The sequence below is a fragment of the Oncorhynchus clarkii genome, chromosome 3 (genome assembly GCF_045791955.1).
Source record: "Oncorhynchus clarkii lewisi isolate Uvic-CL-2024 chromosome 3, UVic_Ocla_1.0, whole genome shotgun sequence".
NCBI classification, from domain to species: Eukaryota; Metazoa; Chordata; class Actinopteri; order Salmoniformes; family Salmonidae; genus Oncorhynchus; species Oncorhynchus clarkii.
In genome coordinates, this window is record NC_092149.1 from 48,699,278 (window position 1) to 48,726,215 (window position 26,938).

The 26,938-nt window shown below is 41.5% G+C and overlaps 1 protein-coding gene across 1 annotated transcript in view; it reads right to left on the reverse strand.

Annotated features, from left to right (window-relative positions):
• LOC139385596 (inactive dipeptidyl peptidase 10-like) overlaps nucleotides 1-15,684 on the reverse strand; it is a 226,004-nt gene extending 210,320 nt beyond the window's left edge. The window contains exon 1 of the mRNA XM_071130800.1: nucleotides 15,628-15,684. Within this exon, the coding sequence (XP_070986901.1) occupies nucleotides 15,628-15,684 (57 nt within the window). The remainder of the gene's footprint in view (nucleotides 1-15,627) is intronic.
• Nucleotides 15,685-26,938: the final 11,254 nt, after the last annotated feature.

Consider the following 26,938-nt stretch of genomic DNA (forward strand, 5'->3'; position numbering starts at 1 on the left):
TTATTTGACAAAAATACAGTCGATCAAATGAAGACCGGCAGCGTCATTGGCATGCCATGAAGGCGTCGCTCTCTGACCAAATATGGTGTCCTATAGGATATACTACACCCCTAATGATATAGTGAAGTCTGGTTACGTTCTAGGATCTCTGATGAATACATACAAATGTGATTTGACCGGTTGAAACAACGTTTAGGGTTAGATTTTCACAGATTCCTTTCTTTGCAAATTGAACGAGTGGAAATACAATGCTATATGGACCTTTTTTAGGATATGAAAAAGGATTTTATCTAACAAAGCGACACTTCATGTTATCTCTGGGACGCTTTGGATGATAAATCAGAGCAAGATTTCAGAATGTGAATTTATCAAACCTGTCGCTGTGAAAAAAGTTAGGAGCCCTATTGCTGTTAGGAGCTCTCCTCAAACAATAGCATGGCATTTCTTTCGCAGTAATAGTTACTGTAAATTGGACAGTGCAGTTATATTAACAATAATTTAAGCTTTCAGCCGATATAAGACACTTATATGTAGTAACATTTGTTGTTTCTCTAAAATCTGCGATCTTGACACAAGGCGCTGCATGATTTACAACTGTTCCATTGACGGGAAGCCGATCCATAAAAAGTTTCTCAGCCATTTTTTTCTGTTACTGCAAGTTATTGATAGTTTGACCACCAGAGGGCATCTTTGAGAAGCATTTGATAGTATTCCATATTGCATTACCAGAGAATTTAAAAACTTTTTTTGTAATAACATAGTATATGGGATTTATTTGAAGAAATTTGGCTTAATTAATTTGATTAATATTAGGGTGTTTCTATTCAGATAAAAACAAAAACAAAACCCTCAAGGTTTCCATTAGGATGGAATGGAAAATATGGCGATGTACAACATGACCGTCAGGAGTATTTTTCACCCTGCCAGCTCCTATTAGTTCTATTGAGCACTGCGGCACCAACTTGCCTTCCTAACGTTCTATTCCCAGCTTATTGTTCAACGTCACAATGCCTGCTTCGCTATTGTTGGCAATGAGACCTGCTCACGTTGTTTTATAGTTCAAATGTAAACAACAACAAAAATAAAATTGGAACTCTGCTGTCTACCCATTGTTTCCTATGGGGGAAATATAGGCATGTCTGTCTATTTCGCCAAATATCTCGCAATGTGTATATTTAGATTTTTTTTTCAAGACGGACGCCATTTTAATCATGAGAATCTCCTCTTTCCAATTATGTAAGCCTGGGCAGCTAGCTCGGTTGTCATCAAATGCTTGCCGCAAAATACTTTTAGTCTTTGGTATGCTGAGCTCCTCCCATTGTTTTTGCCTATGGAGAATCATGGCGGTCTATTTCGCCAAATATCTCACTGTGTGCATTTTGTTTTCTTCAAGTCGGGCACCATTTTAATCAGGAGAATCTCCTCTTTGTAATTATGTAAGTCTGGGCAGCGAGTTCGTTTGTCATCGATCGCTAGACCATTAATAGTCAGAAGATTTTTTCCCCCCTACTTTCTCATTACGCAGACATAACAGTTGACACCATTGAGGTGTGGATGTTTACTTTCTACACAAGTAGTTTTTTCCAATTTCGTCTGACGAACAGATTGTAGTGGTAAAATAAAAAGGATAAAAAATGTTGTGCCATTTAGGCGTAATGTAATTCTAAGCATCACTCCAGTCAAAACAGGCTCTGCGAATGTTCGATTCCATTAATTTGCTATGGGCTCGCACTAGGGTTCCAGCTTAGCCAACGTTCTTAAGCCGTTTTTCAGCCTTGGGTGAATTTTGACTCATTCTATTGTCCAGCCTATAGATAGCCAGAGCGAATTTACGAAAGCCCCCGAATGTCCATTGAGAACGCACAACGACTATACCATTTAGCTAAGCTAAGAATGACTGGAATAATCAAGTCAATAAACGTTGGGTAGTTAGATAGCCTACAGTTAATATACTGGAAAGGTAGCTAGGTAGCTAGCTAACATACCAATACATACTGCTGTAATGATATGCTATGTGGTTCGTAAGGACAGCGTAACTAACAAATTGCAGCCAACATAACGTGTAAGGTAACTTATTTGAAAAGTCATTACTTTATTACATTGAGTAGCAAGCTACCCCTTAGTCGTTAGGGCAGATCTGGTCTGTGATAGGTTTTTTTTTTCACATCTAGCTCAGCTATTGGACAATTCTTTAGTAAAGGTTTAATAGTCTATTGTTCAGCTATTAGCCCCCCTTCCCAACTTGCAACAAATTGTTGTTGTTCCCATCTCACGCCTTTCCCTCTATCCATCGGTCTCTCATCTGCAGGTATGTTTTAATGTGAGAGAGGATGCCAGTCCCATCATCGCCACCTCACCCACTCTTAAGATAACCTTCGGGCCAACTGGGGACCCATTGCTGGTTAGGAGACCGCAACTGTGATGAACTGAGAGAATATTAGGGTAGCACTGTAATTCATTAATCATATGCTGTCTGCCGCTGTTCTTAACCCTTTCCCTTTCTGTCTCCTACACCTCTCTCCCCACCTCATCTTTCTTCCTTGTTTTATAATTCACACCATATGTGCATTGAAGTACAGATTGAACTTGTATTTATAATATAATATTGCAATTATTATAATTATAATGCATGTATTATGTATTTATAACACCTGGATAATGAACTTCTTTCAATAAAGCGTTTCACATTCTCCACTGGTTGAAAGTAAGTATCTCATTGAAATATTATCCTATGTCCTCAGATTAATGCAGATGAAGGGAGTTAGATATGCATCGTTTTTTTCTGTATATATGAATTACAAATCAATCATGTTTTTAGTCTATTGCATAGTTACAATGTGTAATCATTATGTCCCAGGAGCAGGAGTGGTAAACACTGTTGAAGTGTATAATTGTAATACATACATGCAGACACAGCATCATTCAAATAATGGAGTTTGATATGACTGAAAAAGAATGTCTAAGAGATTCATACCTGAAACGCACCTTTATTTGCCAAGGAAGAGTACATGATCAGTGAATATATACAATGTACAGGCTACAATGTGGGAATCTCATTGGTAGTAATAACTACAGTACATGTATATAGAACTTGGCACAATAAAGTTATTATATTCTACTCTATCCATAGGCTTGATTAATGCCATTCAAACTTGAAGTTGATACAACAACTATGATAGCTGAGGTTCATAGAAAGGTTCTGAACTAATATTCATACCAAACGTTTTAGGGTCCAGCCACAGATCGGCTACATACTGTAGCTAGTTACGCATCCATAGGCATACAGTTATTTTTATCCTCCACTACACAATAAGCAAGTAAATACACTGCTCAAACAATAAAGGGAACACTAAATTAACACATCCTAGATCTGAATGAATGAAATATTCTTATGAAATACTTTTTTCTTTACATAGTTGAATGTGCTGACAACAGAATCACACAAAAATTATCAATGGAAATCAAATTTATCAACCCATGGAGGTCTGGATTTGGAGTCAAACTCAAAATTAAAGTGGAAAAACACACTACAGGCTGATCCAACTTTGATGTAATGTCCTTAAAACAAGTCAAAATGAGGCTCAGTAGTGTGTGTGGCCTCCACGTGCCTGTATGACCTCCCTACAATGCCTGCGCCTGCTCCTGATGTGGTTGGTGGATTGTCTCCTGAGGGATCTCCTCCCAGACCTGGACTAAAGCATCCGCCAACTCCTGGATAGTCTGTGGTGCAACGTGGCGTTGGTGGATGGAGCGAGACATGATGTCCCAGATGTGCTCAGTTGGATTCAGGTCTGGGGAACGGGCGGGCCAGTCCATAGCATCAATGCCTTCCTCTTGCAGGAACTGCTGACACACTCCAGCCACATGAGGTCTAGCATTGTCTTGCACATTAGGAGGAACCCAGGGCCAACCGCACCAGCAAATAGTCTCACAAGGGGTCTGATGATCTCATCTCGGTACCTAATGGCAGTCAGGCTACCTCTGGCGAGCACATGGAGGGCTGTGCGGCCCCCCAAAGAAATGCCACCCCACACCATGACTGACCCACCGCCAAACCGGTCATGCTGGAGGATGTTGCAGGCAGCAGAACGCTCTCCACGGCGTCTCCAGACTCTGTGCTCAGTGTGAACCTGCTTTCATCTGTGAAGAGCACAGGGCGCCAGTGGCGAATTTGGCACTCTTGGTGTTCTGTGGCAAATGCTAAGCGTCCTGCACGGTGTTGGGCTGTAAGCACAACCCCCACCTGTGGACGTCGGGCCCTCACACCACCCTCATGGAGTCTGTTTCTGACCGTTTGAGCATACTGATGCACATTTGTGGCCTGCTGGAGGTCATTTTGCAGGGCTCTGGCAGTGCTCCTCCTGCTCCTCCTTGCACAAAGGCGGAAGTAGTGGTCCTGCTGCTGGGTTGTTGCCCTCCTACGGCCTCCTCCACGTCTCCTGATGTACTGGCCTGTCTCCTGGTAGCGCCTCCATGCTCTGGACACTACACTGACAGACACAGCAAACCTTCTTGCCACAGCTCGCATTGATGTGCCATCCTGGATGAGATGCACTACCTGAGCCACTTGTGTGGGTTGTAGACTCCGTCTCATGCTACCACTAGAATAAAAGCACCACCAGCATTCAAAAGTGACCAAAACATCAGCCAGGAAGCATAGGAACTGAGAAGTGGTCTGTGGTCACCACCTGTAGAACCACTCCTTTATTGGGGGTGTCTTGCTAATTGCCAATCATTTCCACCTGTTGTCTATTCCATTTGCACAACAGCATGTGAAATGTATTGTCAATCAGTGTTGCTTCCTAAGTGGACAGTTTGATTTCACAGAAGTGTGATTGACTTGGAGTTATATTGTGTTGTTTAAGTGTTCCCTTTATTTTTTTGAGCAGTGTAGTTAGCTAGCTATGTTACTTCAGCTGCATTGCATGGCAAGCTTACACAATTGTACATTCAATTTGCAGTAAACGCTTTAGCTAGCTAGATTCTTTAGATCCACTGTTTCACAAGACGAAGCCTGGTTTTCTCAGGGCATTAACCTGTTGAGACTCTAGGGGCAGTATTTTCATTTTTGGGAAAAAAACGTTCCCGTTTTAAACAGGATATTTTGTCAAGACAAGATGCTAGAATATGCATTTAATTAACAGCTTTGGATAGAAAACACTCTAACGTTTCCAAAACTGTAAAGATATTGTATGTGAGTATAACAGAATTGATGTTGCAGGCGAAAGCCTGAGAAAAATCCAATTTGAAAGTAGCCCAGGTTTTGAAAGTGCTGCGTGCCAATGAGTCCCCATTCAGCTGTGAATGTGCTATGAACCAGCTTACACTTTCTACGTATTCCCCAAGGTGTCTACAGCATTGTGACGTCGTTTTACGCATTTATGTTGAAGAATACCCGTAGGGGGCTACATTGCGCAAGTGGTCACATGATGTTCCCGGAGAGAAAATATTTCGTAAAGTACAGATTATTCCAATCGCTTTTACTGAGAAAGCAATTGTCCCAGTGGATATATTATCGAATAGATATTTGAAAAACACCTTGAGGATTGATTCTAAACAACGTATGCCATGTTTCTGTCGATATTATGGAGCTAATTTGGAATATTTTTCGACGTTGTCGTGACTGCAATTTCCGGTCGATTTTTCAGCCAAACGTGAAGAACAAACGGAGCTATTTCGCCTACAAAAATAATATTTTGGGAGAAAATTAACTTTGGCTATCTACCTGGGAGTCTCGTTAGTGAAAACATCCGAAGTTCATCAAAGGTAAACGATTTAATTTGATTGCTTTTCTGATTTTCGTGACAAGGTTGCCTGCTGCTAGCAAGGCATAATGCTATGCTAGGCTATCGATAAACTTACACAAATGCTTGTCTAGCTTTGGCTGTAAAGAATATTTTGAAAATCTGAGATGACAGGTTGATTAACAAAAGGTGTGTTCCAATATATTTCACTTGTGATTTTCATGAATAGGAATATTTTCTAGGAAGATTTATGTCCGTTGCGTTATGCTAATTAGTGTCAGATGATGACAAAGGTCCCGTTCACGGGATGGGGTGTCACTAGAGGTTAAACAACACAAATTACAAATTCATTCTCCTAACACTAGCTAGCTAATGTTAGCTAGTCAAAGAACTTGCTAAATAGCGATTTTTGTAAATTAATTTATAACAAAAAAATATGCACAAAAGTGTATCTCTCCATTAACTAACATATTCCTCTCAATTGTACATTTTATGCTTGACACGTTATGACGTTATAACTACTTACATTTGGTTCCATCGTAATGTCTTGTCAGACATCTTTGTTGAAGAACGTCATCAGGGACGGGTGGCTTGCATCCAAATTCGTCATTGGAACCACTTGATATGATTGGTCATATAAAAACATTGGGACCCAAATGCATAATGAGTGCTCTAACTCCCCCTTGTGGTGGTCTGGAGATATGAAGCTGTGACGCTGGGTACCTCTAAGTTCTGCGGTGCAAGCTCGCAACTTTTAACCTGTTGAGTGTAGGGGGCAGTATTTTGATGTTTGGATGAAAAACGTACCCAAATGAAACTTCCTATTTCTCAGGCCCAGAATCTAGAATATGCATATAATTGTCAGATTAGGAGAGGAAACACTCTAAATTTTCCAAAACTGTCAAAATATTGTCAGGCAAAAACCTGAGAAAAATCCAACCAGGAAGTGCTGTTTTTCTGAAAGCTCTCTGTTCCATTGCCTGCCTTCGCTCCATTTCAATGGATATCAACCAGATTCCTTTTCCTATGGCTTCCCCATGGTGTGAACAGTCTGAAAAATGAGCGAGAAGATCACATCGCGTCATTGTATGGCTGGGTGCCAGCAGCGTTTTGCATGTGCAAAAGCTTGGGGCAGACATTTTCTCTCTCCTATTGAAGAAGCTACAGTCCCGGTTGAAATATTATCAATTATATATTGTAAAAACAACCTGAGGATTGATTATAAAAAACGTTTGACATGTTTCTACGAATTTTATGGATACTATTTGGAATTTTCGTCTGCCTGGTCGTGACCGCTCGAGCCTGTGGATTTCTGAACATAAGGCGCCAACCAAATGGAGGTATTTTGGATATAAAAATAATCTTTATGGAACAAAAGGAACATTTATTGTGTAACTGGGAGTCTCGTGAGTGCAAACATCAGAAGATCATCAAAGGTAAACGATTAATTTGATTGCTTTTCTGACTTTCGTGAGCAATCTACTTGGCTGCTAGTTATTTGTAATGTTTTGTCTACTGAGAGATGTGTCCTTACATAAACGCGTGGTATGCTTTCGCCTAAAAGCTTTTTTGAAATCTGACATGCCAGGTGGATTAACTACAAGCTAAGCTGTGTTTTGCTATATTGCACTTGTGGTTTCATGAAAATTAAATATTTGTAGTAATTTAATTTGAATTTGGCGTTCTGCGAAAATGATCCCGGTAACGGGATGGGTGCATCAAGAAGTTTTAAAGGAGGAACCACTGTATGTGTGCCATTCAAAAGGTGAATGGGCAGGATAACATTTGATTAAGTTATGGTAGTAGGTGCCAGGCGCCCTGGTTTGAGTGTGTCAAGAACTGCACCGCTGCTGGGTTTTCACTCTCAACCATTTACCATGTGAATTATCCACTACCCAAAGGACATCCAGCCAACTTGACACAACATGGGAAGCATTGGAGTCAACATGGGCCAGCATTCCTGTGGAACGCTTTCTACACCTTGCAGTCCATGCCCCGACGAATTAAGCCTGTTATGAGGGCAAAAGAGGGTGCAACTCAATATTAGGGTGGAATTCCTAATATTTTGTACACTCAGTGTAGTCCAACTGTGAAACTGTGAAAGGACTTGATGCAAATTCTTAAGACACTTGATATATACAGTGGGGCAAAAAAGTATTTAGTCAGCCACCAATTGTGCAAGTTCTCCCACTTAAAAAGATGAGAGGCCTGTACTTTTCACCATAGGTACACTTCAACTATGACAGACAAAATGAGTAAAAAAATCCAGAAAATCACATTGTAGGATTGTAATTGTTTTATTTGCAAATTATGGTGGAAAATAAGTATTTGGTCACCTACAAACAAGCAAGATTTCTGGCTCTCACAGACCTGTAACTTCTTCTTTAAGAGGCTCCTCTGTCCTCCACTCGTTACCTGTATTAATGGCACCTGTTTGAACTTGTTATCAGTATAAAATACACCTGTCCACAACCTCAAACAGTCACACTCCAAACTCCACTATGGCCAAGACCAAAGAGCTGTCAAAGGAAACCAGAAACAAAATTGTAGACCTGCACCAGGCTGGGAAGACTGAATCTGCCATAGGTAAGCAGCTTGGTTTGAAGAAATCAACTGTGGGAGCAATTATTAGGAAATGGAAGACATTCAAGACCACTGATAATCTCCCTCTATCTGGGGCTCCACGCAAGTTCTCACCCCGTGGGGTCAAAATGATCACAAGAACGGTGAGCAAAAATCCCAGAACCACACGGGGGGACCTAGTGAATGACCTGCAGAGAGCTGGGACCAAAGTAACAAAGCCTACCATCAGTAACACACTACGCCGCCTGGGACTCAAATCCTGCAGTGCCAGACGTGTCCCCCTGCTTAAGCCAGTACATGTCCAGGCCCGTCTGAAGTTTGTTAGAGAGCATTTGGATGATCCAGAAGAAGATTGGGAGAATGTCATATGATCAAACCAAAATATAACTTTTTGGTAAAAACTCATCTCGTCATGTTTGGAGGACAAAGAATGCTGAGTTGCATCAAAAGAACACCATACCCACTGTGAAGCATGGGGGTGTAAACATCATGCTTTTGGGCTGTTTCTGCAAAGGGACCAGGACGACTTTTCTGTGTAAAGGAAAGAATGAATGGGGCCATATATCATGAGATTTTGAGTGAAAACCTCCTTACATCAGCAAGGACATCGAAGATTAAACGTGGCTGGGTCTTTCAGCATGACAATAATCCCAAACACACCGCCCGGGTAACGAAGGAGTGGCTTTGTAAGAAGCATTTCAAGGTCCTGAAGTGGCCTAGCCAGTCTTCAGATCTCAACCCCATAGAAAATTTTGTGAGGGAGTTGAAAGTCTGTGTTGCCCAGCAACAACTGCAAAACATCACTGCTCTAGAGGAGATCTGCATGGAGGAATGGGCCAAAATACCAGCAACAGTGTGTGAAAACCTTGTGAAGACTTACAGAAAACGTTTGACCTGTCATTGCCAACAAAGGGTATATAACAAAGTATTGAGATAAACTTTTGTTATTGACCAAATACTTATTTTCCACCATAATTTGCAAATAAATTCATTAAAAATCCTACAATGTGATTTTTTGGATTTATTTTTCTAATTTTGGCTGTCATAGTTGAAGTGTACCTATGATGAAAATTACAGGCCTCTCTCATCTTTTTAAGTGGGAGAACTTGCACAATTGGTGGCTGACTAAATACTTTTTTTGCCCCACTGTATATGGACACAATTGCGTGATCCAGAACACAAAAGGCTCCCAGAGACCACATTTTTACAAGTCTATTAGTTTCCATGTTTTTGCCCACACCCACCCATGAAGAAAACATTTTAGACACTTATGCTCTGATAAATCACACGACATATCTGAATGGCATGAATGCTCTCTCTTCTCTCCCTATCTGAATCCTGGCCTCCACACGGCCATTTAGACAAACAGAGAAATGCTGCTGGGAAACTGAAATCGTAAACATCTGCTTCAGCGTAGAGATTGGGTCTCTCCAGCTGATCCCCTGCTTATGCCGCCCTTGTGTAGCATTGACACTGAAAGGGCACAGCAAAAAAAATATTGGGTAGCAAATAGAGAAAATGACAGTTTAAAAATGGGCACAGTGAAAGGCGTGACACTGCACTTCAAACACACCTGCCTGTTTTGACAGTGGGGACAGCGGTGTAAAGTAACTAAGAAATACTTTGAAGTACTACTTAAGTCATTTTGGGGGGTATCTGTACTTCAGTATTTATATTTTTGACAACTTTTACTTTTACTGCACTACATTCCTAAAGAAAATATGTACTTTTCACTCCCATACAGTTTCCCTGACACCCAAAAGTACTCATTACATTTTGAATGCAGGACAACAATATGGTCTAATTCATGAACCTATCAATATAACGTGTTGTCATCCCAACTGCCTCTGATCTGGTGCACTCACTAAACACAAATACTGCATTTGTAAATTATGTCTGAGTGTTGGAGTCTGCCCCTGCCTGTCTGTAAATAAATACAAATACAAGAGTGACAGAGTGAAAAGAAGGAATACAAGAAAATCATGCCACCTATAATTTGATGTATAGCATTTACTTTAACTTTTAACTTTCAGTTAAAGTGTATTTTGTCCACCACTGTACTTAAGTACATTTAGTGGGGCGTGTTTTTTTCTCCTCAAAGACAACTGAAAGTGAAACAATTGGTTTGAGTTTGGTGTCGCTAAAGAGCAATTGTGGTGATGCACCAAGATGTGTGTTGCATGTTTTCTCTTGATCTCTACCAACATGGTGTCAGTAGATCATGATGGTGAGTCAGAGATTAGGAGATACTGCAGGAACTAAAGGTCTACTGAGAGCTAAAAGCCTAAGACCTCCCTTATGAAAAAGAGTTTGTAAATATCATTCTACAGTAGGTATTGTTTCCATTTAGTTTTTGTTCAGTTGTCATGTTCGCTTGGTCATACATCTGGCACAGGTTACGTAACATAATGTCGACCCAATCTCAAGGATTTACAAATGTGTCTAGTGGCTGAACTCATGTGATTACACCTCAACTCTAAATTGTGTATATCATAATTAAAGAATGCCTATGTATTCCCAAAACACTGTAGATACACTGAGTGTATAAAACCTTTAGGAACACCTTCCTAATATTGAGTTGCACCCCCTCTTGCACTCAGAACAGCCTCAATTCTTTGCGGCATGGACTACAAGATGTCGAAAGCGTTCCACAGGGATGCTGGACCATGTTGACTTCAATGCTTCCCACAGTTTTGTCAAGTTGGCTGGATGTACATTGGGTGGTGGACCATTCTTGATACACATGGGAAACAGTTGAGTGTGAAAAACTCAGCAGCTTTGCAGTTCTTGACACACCCATACCGGTGCGCCTGGCACCAACTACCATACCTTGTTCAAAGGCACTTAAATCTTTTGTCTTGCCCATTCACCCTCTGAACGGCACACATACACAATCCATGTCTCAATTGTCTCAAGTTTAAGATTTTTATTTAACCTGTCTCCCCCCTTCATCTACACTGACTGAAGTGGCTTTAACAAGTGACATCAATACAAGATCATAGCTTTCCCCTGGATTCACCTGGTCAGTCTATGTCATGGAAAAAGCAGATGTTCCTAATGTTTTGTACACTCAGTGTATATCATTATGAATCCATAGTGTCGGTAGCTTTTAGATGTCTATCTGGATTCGCTATGCACATTTAGGTCAACCACTTGGCAAACAAATTATTGGCCAAAGCAGGGTTGTTTTGAGGAGGGTTTACTTTGAACAACATTTCTGTTATCCTCACTCTCGTGTCAACAACAAACATCAACAACACACAAACTGTTGACCTAGTAGCTCCTTGTCTGTCAGGGCAGAGTGAATCATCATGGGAGTTAAGAGTTTAGTTTGAATGATTTTTCATATCTCTTTCCAACAACAACCCATGCAGTCCCTCTCTATCCAAAATAGAAAGCATTTTTCACCACATTTACTTTACATAACAAATTGCCCACCGGGGCATACAAACACATTGATACAATGGCCATCTACAACACCTTAGGCTGAATGCATCTTCATGGTGCCAGACTCAAAGAGCATTGTACTGCACACCAAACATTAGCTACTGTATGTTAAGAGTTTTCTGTGTTTGAGATCTTGGTATTTACTGCCATTTGTCCCAAGATGAACACTGATGGCCAATGTTAACATGAGATAAGCAACTCAAACTCAGAAAACTAAGTCAATCATCAGTGCAGTGGCAACAGGGAGAGCGCCTACAGAAACAAAAGGTGCTGTCTAAAACCTAAAAGGTTTCTTTGGCTGTCCCCATAGGAGAACCCTTTTTGGTACCAGATAGAACCATTTTTGGTTCCAGGTAAAAACCCTTTTGGTTCCAGGTAGAACGCTTTTGGATTCCACAGAGGGTTCTACATGGAACCCAAAAGGATTCTACTTGGAACCAAAAAGGGTTCTATCTGGAACCAAATAGGGTTCTCCAATGGGGACAGCTGAAGAACCCTTTTTTTCTAAGAGTGTAGAGAGCCATGGGATGTGGCTCTGTAGTGTGGCTCTGAATTACACTTACTGTATGTATATGTACATTGTTAATAGCACACTGGCCTGAGGCAAGTAAAAGCGTGTTGGGATAGGTAAGGGTGTGGGATTTGGGAGGTCATCCAACTTACCGTCTGGAAAACCCTTGGGTATAGACTGGTGGTCTTGTCAGGGTTGTGTTTTTTTGCCCAGTCAATATAGTTAGCACCTGCCATACTGCATGTTCATTACGTAAGTGTAAGGGTAGAATCATTTTGGGGGGGTTTAAACTATCCATGATATTGTTCCAAGTGTGTCACTGCAGTAGATGCTTTGAAACTTGCAACGCTCAAGTCCACAGCAAAATATTGTCGCTAATAAGACAGCAAGCAAATGCAAAATTCAATAGCCCTGGGTGAGATGTGCACTTTGATTTATCTGTTTAAACTCCAGGGAGTCCATGCCCTAATTGTTTTTTATGATCCCAGGCTCGTTTTTTTTTTAGAACACTTACACACATCATTTATCTCTCTTACATTTCGAGCAGGAATGCACCACAAACACAAAGACGTGAATGCATTAATGCATAGGTAGGCTAAACTATTATCCATAATATTGGCCAGATACTCGAGTGGCTGCTCTAACAATGAAAATACATTTCTTCAAAAATGGAAGACAGTCTGGCGGAGGCAAGATCAGGTGGGACCATTCGCGTCAATGGAATGTCATGTACGATTGTGACCAACAGGCACAACGGTTTCCACTAGTTACCCCAGCCACAAAGTCGAAATGGGCTATTATCGTAAAACTTCACAAAAACAGAAATTGTATTTTTGATCATATTTTAAGTTTAGGGTTAGACATACGATTGGCAGTGTTATTAAGGTTAATGTTAGGTTTAAAAGCACATTTAAGACGATCATTTGTAGGAATAGGTAGGGTTTATGACTTTGTGACTGTGGTAACTCGTGACGACTTGGCACAACTCCGATATCGTGTTTGTTCTCAAAGTTGCCGGGATGTCACATGCCCTACTTATTATGTCAGTAGACCCGTAACAATGTAATCATTACGAAACGTCTATTCGATCAAATAAGCCACACATAGAAAATAAGTAATTCATGTTTTAGACAAATTCTGCACGCTCATTGACCTCCATACAAAAACTCATCGCATGGTGAGCCAAGAAATATGAAAAAACGCCCTGTTATCCCTCTCGCTTCACCTCTTCCTCTCTGCCTTCCCCCATACCCACACGTACAAACTCTCTCTCTCTCTCTCTCTCTCTCTCTCTCTCTCTCTCTATCACCTCCTCATTCAATAATGAGAGGTTTATTGACATGTGAAATAGATAATAATCACTCTCTCACGCGCTCTTATACATACATATACGCACGTACAAACACGCACAAACATACAAACCGATATTTCTGCAGTAGCCTAATTGAAAGAGATGCAGAACTTCAGAACCAAACTGCAAATTGTGTTACAGCGTCAATTTAAAATGTTTACATTTAGATTTTGTGTCACTGATCTATCTACACATGCCACAATGTCAAAGTGGAATTTTGTTTGTAGAAAAGTTTCTACATTTATTTTAAAAAATGTTAAGCTGAAATGTCTTGAGTCAATAGGTATTCAAAGCCTTTGTTATGGCAAGCCTATAATAACTCCAGGAGTAAACTTGTCCTAAACAAATCACATAATACACTTAATTGACTAATTTTGTGTTCAATAAGTGGTTAACATGACTTTTTAAATGACTACCCCTTCTCTGTACCCCACACATACCATTAGCTGTAAGATCCCTCAATCAATAGTGAATTTAAAGCACAGATTTAACCACAAAGACCAGGGAGGGTTTTCAATGCCTCACAAAGAAGTGCACCAATTGGTAGATGTGTAAAAAATAAAATAAAAAGCACACACTGACTGTATCCCTTTGAGCATGGTGAAGTTACTAATTAGGCTTTGGATGGTGTATCAATACACCCAGTCACTACAAAGAGACAGGTGTCCTTCCTAATTCAGTTGCCGGAGAGGAAGAAAACTGCTCAGGGATTTCAACATGAGGCCAATTGTGATTTTAAAACAGTTAGAGTTTAATGGTTGTGATATGAGAAAATTGAGGATGGACCAACAACATTGTAGTTAATCCACAATACTAACCTAAATGAAAAGAAGGAAGCCTGTACATAATTCAAATATTCCAAAACATGCATCCTGTTTGCAACAAGGCACTTAAGTAATACTGCAACAACCAAAAATAATAATAACATTTACATTTTGTCCTGAATACAAGTCATTATGTTTGGGGCAAATCGAACACAACACATCACTGAGTACCACTATTTTCAAGCATGGTGGTGGCTGCATCCTGTTATGGGTATGCTTGTCATTGGCAAGAACTAGGGAGTTTTGGAATAAAAATAAACGGAATACAGCTAAGCACAGGCAAAATCCTAGAGGAAAACCTGTTTCAGTCTTCTTTCCAACAGACACTGGGAGATTAATTTACCTTTCAGCAGGTCATTAACCTAAAACACAAGGCCAAATCTATACTGGAGTTGCTTACCAAGATGACATTGAATGTTCGTAAGCGTCTTAGCTAGAGCTTTTATATCAAATTGGCTTGAAAATCAAGAAAAAATGGCTTTCTAGCGATGATCAACAACCAACTTGACCAAGCTTCAATATTTAAAAAAAATTATAATGGGAAAATCCAGGTGTGCAAAGCTCTTAGAGATTTACCCAAATAGACTCACAGCTGTAAACAGTAAGGTATTTTTTAACATGTATTGTCTCAGGGATTAAATACTCAAGATATATTAGTCTTTTATTTTTCATATTTTTTTAGTAAATGTAACAATTTTTCTTCCACTTTGACATTACAGAGCATTCTATGTAGAGCATTGACCAAAAATGAAAATTAAGTCAATTTTAATCCCATTTTGTAACCCAACAAAATGTGAGCATTTTTTTTTTCAAGAGCTGTGAATACTTTCTGAAAGCACTGTAAGTAATACAACCACCATACTCTTTGTGAGAAATTGGCAGATATGAGCGCAATTTCGCACAATGATTGATAACAGTGTCATCTCTATCAGGTGTTCGTTAACTGTGCCTGCTAGGAGTCCCACAAACTCACGTTTATAGCCTAACCTAGTTGATCAAAGATAACAAAAACAGAAGGCTTTTCCCTACCTTGGAAACGTGTTTACTCAGTAGGCTACTGCTTGGGGATGGGGTCCCGAGTCAAAATGTAACCAATTCACAAACTTGCAAAGATAATTAACATATCCGTCCATATGAAATAACAGCTCACTTTACATCGCTGCTTACCTTATCATCAGAAGAGTAACGACGAACATTTTGGGCTACTCCCGCACTTTGATTCATGTTTCAGCAGCACCTTGGACCGCTCCAATGGTGGTAGAAATAAATACAAATCACCGTGCGCCTTTATGAATCCGCGTTCTCTTTGTATTGAGCAAGCAATGTTGTGTTGGTGATATATAGAGGGCAATTGACCGACAGGGGACTCGTTGGAACTAGTGATGGGTCGTTCGCGAACGAACGGCTCTTTTTGAATGGCTCTTTTTGGTGAACGGAATCACATCTGTGAAAGAACCGTTCGTTTGGCTCCCTGGTTGGCATACTGTTACTTTTATTTAACCTTTATTTAACTAGTTAAATCCGTTAAGAACAAATTCTTATTTACAATGACGGCCTACCCCGGCCAAACCCTAACCAGGACGATGCTGGGCCAATTGTGCAACCTATGGGACTCCCAATCACGGCCGGTTGTAATACAGCCAGGAATCGAACCAGGGTCTGTAGTAACGCCTCTAGCACTGAGAAGCAATGCCTTAGACCCTTGCGCCACTCTATTAGTGCTTTTTGAGCTCCAGACAACTATTATCTGCATATAAATTAGAAAAAAAGTATCTGAAGGTTGTAATTCCTTACAACAGGAACAATAGATAGTGAGGATATATACTTTTTACTGGTCCACACACATTTGTACAGTGCTTTTAAAAAACGTACTTTTTTTTCTGCTGGCCATCTAATAATTTGGTCAGGTAAAAATGTATTTGAACTCACATGTGGCGGTCTGACATAATGGCAGTCAACTTTGTAGCTTTACATTAGAGATGTGATAGTTCCTAGCTGAACGTTGTCTTTTAGCTGAATAGAGCCACATGAGCCGGGGCAATGCCCATCACCAGTTGGAACCAGTTTACTTTTCCGTTTTTTTCGCGCTGTGCTTTTTCTGCTATGACATGCATGGTTTCTCACAGCCAATGGTGCCAGTGCGTCAAAGGTTACTGCAATCTGGGATCCTTGGGACGGCCCTACCCCAGTGGTGGCCGCTGATTGGCTGAATACCCGGGGCGAGTAGTGGATGGAGTTAACAAAGCGGTATGATAGAAATATGATGCCAAGTTTTCGAACTACCAGTAGTTTCTTTGAGAATATATATAAAGTGATCTGTGTATTTGAACAACAGCATAAATACACCTATTTCACTTTTGCATGACAAAACCTAATGACTACCACTGTTTGGAACAGATTCAATTCTACTGTTTAGGATGAGCAGCCAGCTCACAAATGCACCGGTGAGAATACAACAGTGATTGCTGGGGATAGCTAGCTAACATCATGTCAGAGACTGAAAATTGGCATGGGAGTTAAATACATAGCAGGCTGCTTATCAAAGGTAGATAACTGGTTAAGTTGACTCAGAAAATCGACCAAACTATTTCAATGTTTCTACAGTAGATGGCAAATTAATTTGATCATGCTTTGTGATACACCCGGTTTTATGCTGTTTTAGTCCACACAACTTGTCACCCTGTCACCTACAGTAGAACCTGATGAACAACATGGGGGGAAAGGAATATTTGTCATGCTTTTTTTGTCCTACTAGATCCACGATGAGTAGGTTCTAGCTAGTGTATCCTTCTGTCCTTCAACTCTTTTGTTGGATGTAGTTGGATGTCCAGTTTATCAGGTCCCAGGATCCCATGACGGTTATGGTGATTTATTTACAAGTTAATTACAGTTAGCTTTTTGCTTTAGCGCCATCTGTTCCTAATTGAGCAGATCTAGTCTCACGTGCGGACGTAAGCTGTCTGGTGTGAGAGACTCATTGAGATGGAGTCTAGAGGAGACCCAGAAGTTCTGACTGAATGGATGCACATTTGAGCACCCTAGGGCGGTCCATTTACTTTGTGCTGTTATAATTTATGCAATGAAATCATGCGATTTCATTGGGACAGTTCCCCCTCATAGATGGGTTAGATGACAACGTCACAAAAACAATGTGCACGCTTCAATGGGCAGAAGTCGATGAGTTGTTGTGATTCTGGATGCCCAGATAAATACTAACAATGACAAGAAACTGCCATGTGGGGAATCGTAAATGACTTGTTTCAGCAAGTTTCGTCTTGTTCCTTGATACCATGTTTTGTTTGAAGTGTTTTGACGGATTTCATGTCAATGCTAATATGGCAAAGAATTTGCTAGCTAGCTAGCTAACCAACAACTGTAACGATGTATTTGAGAGACAATATTGTGCAAATATATTTATCCATGAATTATATAAATATATACTTTATAATACAAATATTTGAACTTTGTTTTTTACCAATCACAAGTATTGTACTTTTTTTCAACAAGTGGGGTGCCGCCCTTAATCCCCAAATGGACAGGCCACCGCTGCCTAACCCTTGCCCTAATCTTAAGCATAACCCTTACCTAACCCCAGGGGTGCCACTTTGGTTTTAAAAGTGGGTGGGACAGTCGGATAAACACTCCAAACAGCCTACCCGACCTCTTGGAGGCGTCCGTGAGGTCCTAAAGCACACCGTTGCCTTGTTTTGTATCACATTCCAATAATAAAACTGAGTGGGACAAAATTGCATTTTCAGAATGTGGTCTTGATGGAAAAGACAGACAGGACCATATTTGAAAATGCACCCCTCTGGAATTTCACACAAACCACAATGATGTTGTAGGCTACGCTCTCCTCTTTTTGAGGGCTTCTCCCTTAGACCCTCTGCTCACACCTCCACCGCCATAGAGCCATGGGCTACATTTAAGTTCTCAACCCTTCTCCCGAAGTGTGCACTAGTACACTTCCTGTCATGGATTTAAAAGGAATAGACTGGTTTGGGGAATATGTTGGTGGAAACTCCCTCCAGCCATACTTAACACCAATCCAACTGAGTGAACAAGCTCATCTTTCTGTAGCACGGTAGACAATCGGAACCAAGCTACCTGATGGCCCCGAAGGGACTTTGTAGAATCCACCTCTGAGCTTATTCTAAGCTGGTCCCCACATCAACCTCCTGCTCCAGGGCTCAGAGAGATTACATGGACCAGATTCTCATCCAGGGAGTGGGCATCTTCATAGACCAGCTTGACTATCTCACTGTGTCATGCCCTGATCTGTTTCACGTGTCTTTGTGATTGTCTCCACCCACCTCCAAATGTCACCTGTTTTCCCCATTAGTTCCCGGTGTATATATCCCTGTGTTTCCTGTCTCTCTGTGCCAGTTCGTCTGGTTTTTGCCAAGTCAACCAGTGTTTCTCCTAGCTCCTATTTTTCCCAGTCTCTGTTTTTTCCTAGCCCTCCTGGTTGTGATCCTTGCCTGTCCTGACACCAAGTCCACCTGCCTGAACACTCTGCCTGTCCTGACCTCGAGCCTGCCTATCGCTTAGTACTGTTTGGACTCTGACCTGGTTTATGAACTCTCGCCTGTCCCCAACCTGCCTTTTGCCTGCCCCTTTTTGTATAATAAATATCGGAGCTCAGCCATCTGCCTCCTGTGTCTGCATTTGGGTGTCGCCTTATGCCTTTATACACTGTCTGAATCAGTCAACCTGAATGAAGGAGCATGAGGTTGCCAGATTGGCCCCTAAGACCTGCTGGGTGCACTCAATGAGTATGAAGGGGTTTCCCCTGATAATCTGAAAACATGGATAGCCGATAAACTACAGCAGACTGGAGGCATTGTGATAGCTTGCCTACATGTCTCTCTCAACCGGTGTAATAGATTTGCGTAAAAGACAACATGAATAGATATCTTGCAAAAGACTGATCAATAACATATTATTGAACTACATAACAAATCACATTACAGAAAAATAATATACTGTTTCTCACTTTCATCTCATTTTTGTTCAACCAGTCACTGCTGAAAGTAGTTCAGGTACTCTGACAACTGTGTTTGTGCCTGACAACTGTGTGACCAGATCTGGAAAAGAAAGTGTTTGTGCAGTGTGGTGTCTTGACTCCACTTGTCTCAATGTTATAATGCAGTGACGTCTGCCTATGTTTTGGGGTTCCTATATACAGTATCTCCAGGTATCGATTGTAATAATCCATCTTTGCCATGGCCAAACCAACTCCATTTCTAGATCTGAAGATTCATATATGGGATGACACGCGTTAACCTTCATGGCTCTATCATCTCTCCTAGAATGGACCCTGGGAATGAGTTTCCAACACACTGTAGTGATATGTCATTTGAATGTCATATGTTGAACAATGTTGAACATTATGTAGAATTGACCTTAACCAACTTTAGGTTTTCTCCACAAAAATGCTTTCTCTACCTCCAAGACAATCTGCCATAAAAATGGCTCTCGAAACCTAGGTGTGATACCATGTGACCTAGCAGGACCAGAAAAGTACTGTTCCCCTCTCTCTCACTCTCTTAACTCTGGACACAAAGGAGTGAGAAAGACGTCCATCTCCAGCAGGCCGAACACAGGTCCTGGACCTTTGCCTTTAATGGACAGAACTGGTAACTGATAAGTTAGGGAAAAAGTACATTTTAGGGAATAGTACCTGTAACTCAGTAGAAATTGGGACAAAAGTGCCCATGCACTAAACAGGCTCAGAAGAAGACATAAGACTTAATGTCATGCGTGCTCCCTCTCCGGCCTCTAGGTCACCGGGCTGCTCTTTATTACGCACAACTGTCACCATCGTTACGCGCTTCAGCACATTATGACACTCAGCTGGACTCCATCACCTCCTTGATTACCTATATTGTATGTCACTCCCTTTGGTTCCTTTCCCAGGCGTCATTGTTTCTGTTTCATGTCTGTGCGTTGTTTGTGTTTCTTGTTTTGTATTATGTTTCCTTTATTGATTAAATCACTCCCTCCCTGAACTTCCTTCCCGACTATCAGCGCGCTTGTTACAGAATGACGCCTCACCAAAGGGAAGCATCAGGGAGTGTTCTTTTAGTTTTGGAGGTGATGTCGGGTCAGGGTGTCAGAACCGGAGCTACCTGGGAGGCCTCAGCCGGTTTGTCGGATTCCCATGCCTTGACGGGTTCCCCTGCCTCAGCTGGCTTGACAGGCTGCCATGCCTCAGCGGGTTCGATAGGCTCCTATGCCTCAGCTGGCTCGATTGGCTCCCATACCTCAGCTGGGTTAACAGGTTCCCGTGCCTCGACCGAGGCAACCAGGGAGGTCTCAGCCGGCTCATCAGGCTCTCACGCATCAGCCAGTTCGTCAGGTTTCTGCGCCTCAGCGGAGGCGACCGGTCCGCTCTTGATCCCGGGATCGTCCCTGTGGTTGGCGTCCTGCGGCTGGATCCGAACGCACCGGGGAGGGGGTACTGTCACGTATGCTCTCTCTCCGGTGCTCTAGGTCGTCATGCTCCCGCACCTCAGCTGGATCGAATGGTTCCCGTGCCTTAGCAGAGGTGACCAATCCGCTCCTGATCCCCGGGATTGTCATCTTGGTCGGCATCCTGCGGCTAGATACGCCAGCCTCTGGGAGGGGGTACTGTCACTTGTGCTCCCTCTCCGGCCTCTAGGTCACCAGGCTGCTCGTTATGGCGCACACCTGTCACCATCGTTACGTGCATCAGCGCATTATGACACTCACCTGGACTCCATCACCTCCTTGATTACCTGCCCTGTATATGTCAATCCTTTTGGTTCCTTCCCTAGGCATCATTGTTTCTGTTTCTTGTCTCTGCGTCATTCAGGGTTACTTGTTTCGTTTATTGATTAAATCATTCACTCCCTGAACTTGCTTCCCGACTCTCAGCGCACTCGTTACACTTAAAATAACTAGTGTAGCCTGAATAAAACACTTGAACTAACCTTCTTCAAGGAAAGAAGAAGACAATTAGAGCACAGCCTCTGCAACCTAAGCAAGGAATTGACAGATAAGGACACCAACAGACCTTGATCACAGACGGAGTATAACATAATTTAATGATCAGGATCTCCAGGTCTTTACTTATCCTTCATTATATTTCCTATTTTGTGATCATTCTGGCAAATGTCACGCTCATCGTTGTAAATCATTTTATGAGTGTTTATTAAATGTCGATTGTGTAAATCAATTGTGTTTGTCTTGTTATTCTGGTAAAAAAAAAAAGATTCTTAAAGAATTGATACCTTAAGATTAATCAATGTATCACTATTCTTCTAATTGTAGTTTTATAGAGTTATTACTTTAACTCATAGATCTGGTCTTCTTAGAATACTATATTGTCCAATAACTGGACTGGTGCCCTGCTAAATCATTTCATAGTAATAGGTGTACACACTACCTTACCACACTTTTAGGACTCACTCGTTTGGTCATCGCAGAGACAAGTGCCCCATTAATATTAACGCTACCTGCAGACTGTCCTCCCAAGCCTGTGACAGCAATTGACTTCACCCAGGGTTTGCTCACCGTGACATTTGAGGATTATTAGAGTGCTTCTTCACGAGGAACCTCATCCTCACAGCATTGGATGAAGGGGAAATGGCCAGCTATACGCACTTCAATGTCACTGTTCTGTTCCAACCTGGGCCACACAGAATAGTTGTTGTTTTTTTCAAACTACTGACCCCAAATGAGCCTAGCCAAACCCGAGCTGTGCTGATTATAGTTGCTGGAAGCACACTGAGCGGACAATGTGAAAAGAAAAGTACAGCTTGGTTTGGGTTGGCAAGATAGTGTGAAAGGGGTATGACAGCTACACCATGTACCGATCTGAAGACAAATACAAGAAACACAGCTTTGAGTAGGGCTGTCGCTGTAAAAGCTATCTACTCTACCTGTGTTTTCATTGTTAGTGTGCTAGAGTTTTCCCACCGCTCCACCCCCTCGGCTCACTCTCGAACCTCAGCATCAATAAGTAAGTGTCTCATCTGTTTGGTTCTCACAGAGCTCTTTGAAGAGGATTGCTTCCCACAACTTGAAAGACATTTTCCACCGAGAGATACGCTGCCTTTTGAGCTGGTAAAGGTTGAGGTGGGAGAGTGAGGGGTCACTGTCCATCGATCAGCGTCCAAAATGTCACTGGTAACTATAAAGTCGGATGGGGATGGGCTCTGAAATGAAGCACGTTGCAGGAGTCTTTAGACCGGTCTTCTCATCCCAAAGACTGTCCCTGCATATCTGTCACTAAGTGTCACATCGGTGGCTCGTTCGTGTGTGTGTGTGTTCACTGTGTGACCTCTGAGTATCTTCCGTTAGGAAAATGGAGAACAGATACTTTATCTGATTTTACATGGCTTTGTGATGCATTGGGCCACTCATTTCTGTGCAGTTTCCAATGTTGTATCTTTTTGGGCCGTTCTGCCTCACTGTGCATGTAACATAAATCTCATCCTCTCCTCCCCGTTTATCCTGACAATAACCTTTGCATTTAATCCTGTCCGATTTCCCACCAGTCTCTGGTGCCAAATACATGTCTGTAATCTCAGACTATATTAATCTATCAAATCAACATGCATATGCCCTAACTACCAGCGAGCATAGATCTTTTTTTCTATTTATAACTTGGCCATGATTTAATTCTCTATTGTATTCTGTAAACAACTCCCGGTGACAGTTATGAGCTCTAACGTGGGAATAAGGGTGAAGCTCTAGTGAGGCAGCCAATCATGATCAAGATGTTTCAGCCTGATCATGACAGCGCAGTACAACCCAGATTTTATCCACTCAAACATTCTCTTTAATTTGTTTTATCTATAGCCCTAGCTCTAGTCTCTTCTCATTTGCAGGATTGATTCCTACGTACTCTTGGGGGGGGGGGGGGGGGAAAGGTGCTATCTAAAACCAAAAATGGTTCTTTGGCTGTCCCCATAGGAAAATCCTTTGAAGAACCCTTTTGAGTTCCATGTATAACGCTTTACACAGAGGGTTATTTTTTTTCTAAGAGTGTGTCAATCACTCTCATCAAGCTTCTTTGATCTTTATGCAATAATTCATAACTCCTGAAACGTCAAAATGAGGAAGATCGTGAGTGTATAAGAGAGACGGACAGAGGAAGACAAAACAGAGAAGGGTGAGAAAGCCAGTGTCATCCCTTTTCTCCTTGGTTCTTGAGTTGATTGAGTCTTGAGTCTTGTCTTAGCTCAAGATTGATCATTTGGGACCTTAAACAACAGTCTATGATGCTTTTCTCTTCCCCTAATGTAAGGATTCATTAATCAAGCAATCAATCAATCAATCAGTAATCAATCAGTAATCAATCAACAAATCCGCTTGATGTCCCAGTGACCACTCTACAGTAACGAGAGTGTCGTCTCCTGTGCCTACCTTCAGCTAAGTCAGCTACACAACTTGCACTCCTAGCCTGTCAATCACTTTCCCTCCCTCTCTCCCCCCTCTCTCCCCAGAGAGAAAGATTTGAGTGTTTGTTTGATATAATGGTCCCCCTCCTGTTTAGTGCTCCGTTTCACTTTTAATATCAATCCCTGGTTGGAAGATTGCTATTTCCATGCTCTTCTGATGTTTTTCCTCTGTGCTAGACAGTGTTGTCTTCAATCCTCTCATAAAAAAGAACCACTGCTAGTGTGCTTTCTCTCTCCTATATCTATGCAACAGGGATTTTTTTAGATGGATGAGAAGGAGAAGTAATTTTCTTCCTTTGATGGATCCCAGACTTCCCAGGTGTTCACAAAGTTCCGTTATCGGAAGTTAATCTGCTGGTTTAAATGTATTTCCCTTAATGGAAAAATATTATATTCCCATAATGTAAAAATATTACCACAATTATTGTCCTCATACAAAAAGGAAAATGTTGTCCAAGCCCACTTTGTAGCCAAACCCCAACCTTTTAAGTAATGTGCATTCTCCAATGATTAGAGTATGCATTAATAACAAGAACAGTAATATGGAAATAGTAATCTCAGAGATTAAGAATGTGTTCTCTTCACGGTGCTTTATTTAATTAAACTCTTAGCTGACTTCATGTCATTTTTATTGTTTTAATGAAACTATAACTTGCTTTGACACAAAAATGTTGGCAAATGTCATGCTCATCATTGTATTCAAATTAGGTCTGCTGGATATTTCTGTTCCAAACAGCAAAGAAAACCTTCTTGGCATCGCAAATGAAACCTACAAAAGTCATCAAACAGAATTTAGATAAAATGTAATCCGGAAGCTGTATCCCCCATTGTTATAATCCAAGAATGCCCAATCATTCAAAGGAATGGTTTAATAGGATTTCCATTTGCCATGTCACAACCAGAGAGAGCCAGAGAGGTCATGCTTCTGAGTGGACTCATCCACTTGTGTTTTTTTATCTTGGAAAATGAGGGAAAGTAGGCTAGCATCCACCCTCTCAATCCACACATATCTGATGAAAGGTGAAGTAGGCAGGTTGACCTTCTAGCCGCTAGCTGTGATTACCACTCAGGTTTCTATTAAGGCCAGCCAGGGCACACCCAATCAGCACCCACCAAGCATGTAGCAATGCATCGCTACACAGCTACGCTAGCACTTTCTCTCTCTCCCTTTCGTTTGCTTTCTTTTTTCCTATTTCATTTCATCACGCATATCGCTGAGTGTGTTCTCAACTGTGTTCTCCAGGGCCACTTTTTTCCTTGTCATATGTTGTCCATTAATTATAAATGAAAGACTGTGTCTCTGAAACATGTTGTTGGGGACATGGGTTGATGGTATGGGGCCAAGGTGAGAGGAGACCCTAGGGACTTCCTTCTACTTCATGAAAGAGAAAACCACACTCAGAAAGAGAGAGAGATAGATAGAGGGAAGGAAGAACAGAGGGAGGAGAGAAGCTTTACTGTACAGGACCCTGCAGGGTATGAAGAAGTGTATACAGTACCTAGGATGATGTGAACACCACCCAAACATACATGAAATGAAAGCATGGTGAGTTCCAAATATGTTGTTGTGGCTTTCATGAAAGTGTATTGTTTAGACTCTAGAGAGAGAGAGAAAGGGAGAGAAGCTTTACTGTACGGGACCCTGCAGGGTATGAAAAAATATATACAGTACCTGGGATGATGTAAGAACCACCCAAACATACATGACACTATAGCATCGTGAATAATGTCCAGAAAGCTGTTGAAATCGGTCAGTGCGGCTAAAGATATGGGAACATAATTTGACCCGTTTCTCACAGCAAGAAAATACATTTGTTGGGGTTGATACATCGTTAGTTAGGGCAAATCAAGTCAAATATTTTGAAGTGGAATTTACAAACTTCAGAATACTTTTTTAATCTTGAATACACAGTAAGTTTACATTTCCTGCTGTGCAGGACATTTCCAGCAACAACAGGGTAATCAAATTAAGATGCTACATCTGTTCATCTATCTACAAAGTATGGTTGTGTTGAAATACCATGCAGAATTTATAACCCAAAGCCATAGATATACAGGTAGTGCAGTGGCGATTTCTGCATGTTTAATCTTGGTGCGGCCAAATTCCCACAACTGGGAACTCTGAAAGAAAAAATGAAGTCGATTCATGACGTCTGTCACGACTTCCACCGAAGGTGCCTCCTCTCCCTGTTCGGGCGGTGCCCGGGGGACATCGTCGCCGGCCTACTAGCTGCCACTGATCCATTTTTCCTTTTCGTTTGTGTCTGTCTGTATTGTTTACACCTGTCTTGTTAGTTGATTTCGGTGGGTATATTTACCTCCGCTGCCTGTGAGTCTTTGTGCGGGAGTGTTTTCTGTGGTGACGTTATTTAGGGGTGCGTGTTCTTTTCTCTCGGCAGTTGTGCCGTTTTGGATTTGAGTTTAGTAGTAGAGGTTTCTCCTCCGTGTGTGTTAAGCTTTATTCCCTGTGTGTGTGGCAATCTCGTTTTGGGCGTGTTTTAGTCCCATGTTGTAGTTGTGTTGGGACTGCTCATTAAACTTTTGCCACTGGGATTTCTTTGCTCTCTTGCTCCTGATTCCTCTTGCTCCTGATACCTTCCTCTGTTAGGAGGCACCGTAACAATGTCAGTGATCTTCAGGCCAGAGCTCTAGAAAGAGGCCCGAGTTCCTGACTTGAAATTCCAAGTTGGATGAGTTTCCAGTTGTCTTGAACTCACTGAAGTCTGAAATTTCCCAGTTCCAAGTTTTCAGTTGTTTTGAACGTGGCAGAAGTCAGGCTGGATTGATGTATTCAACCTTTTCTGTCCCATAGCATGTGAATGTTTGTTCTTTTAAGCTTGGAAAAGAGACCCTTAAACCCAGACTTTGACCACACACCCACTCCACTGAATAGCAGGATAGTTATTTCATTGCCACGCTTACAGTTAGCCACTGATCCCTTCCAAACCACTCATTGTTGAATTTTCAATTCCCAACTTGTTGTGTAATGTTTATGTCCCATGGCCAATGAGCACTGATACGTTTTATCTGTAAATTCTCTTCATATG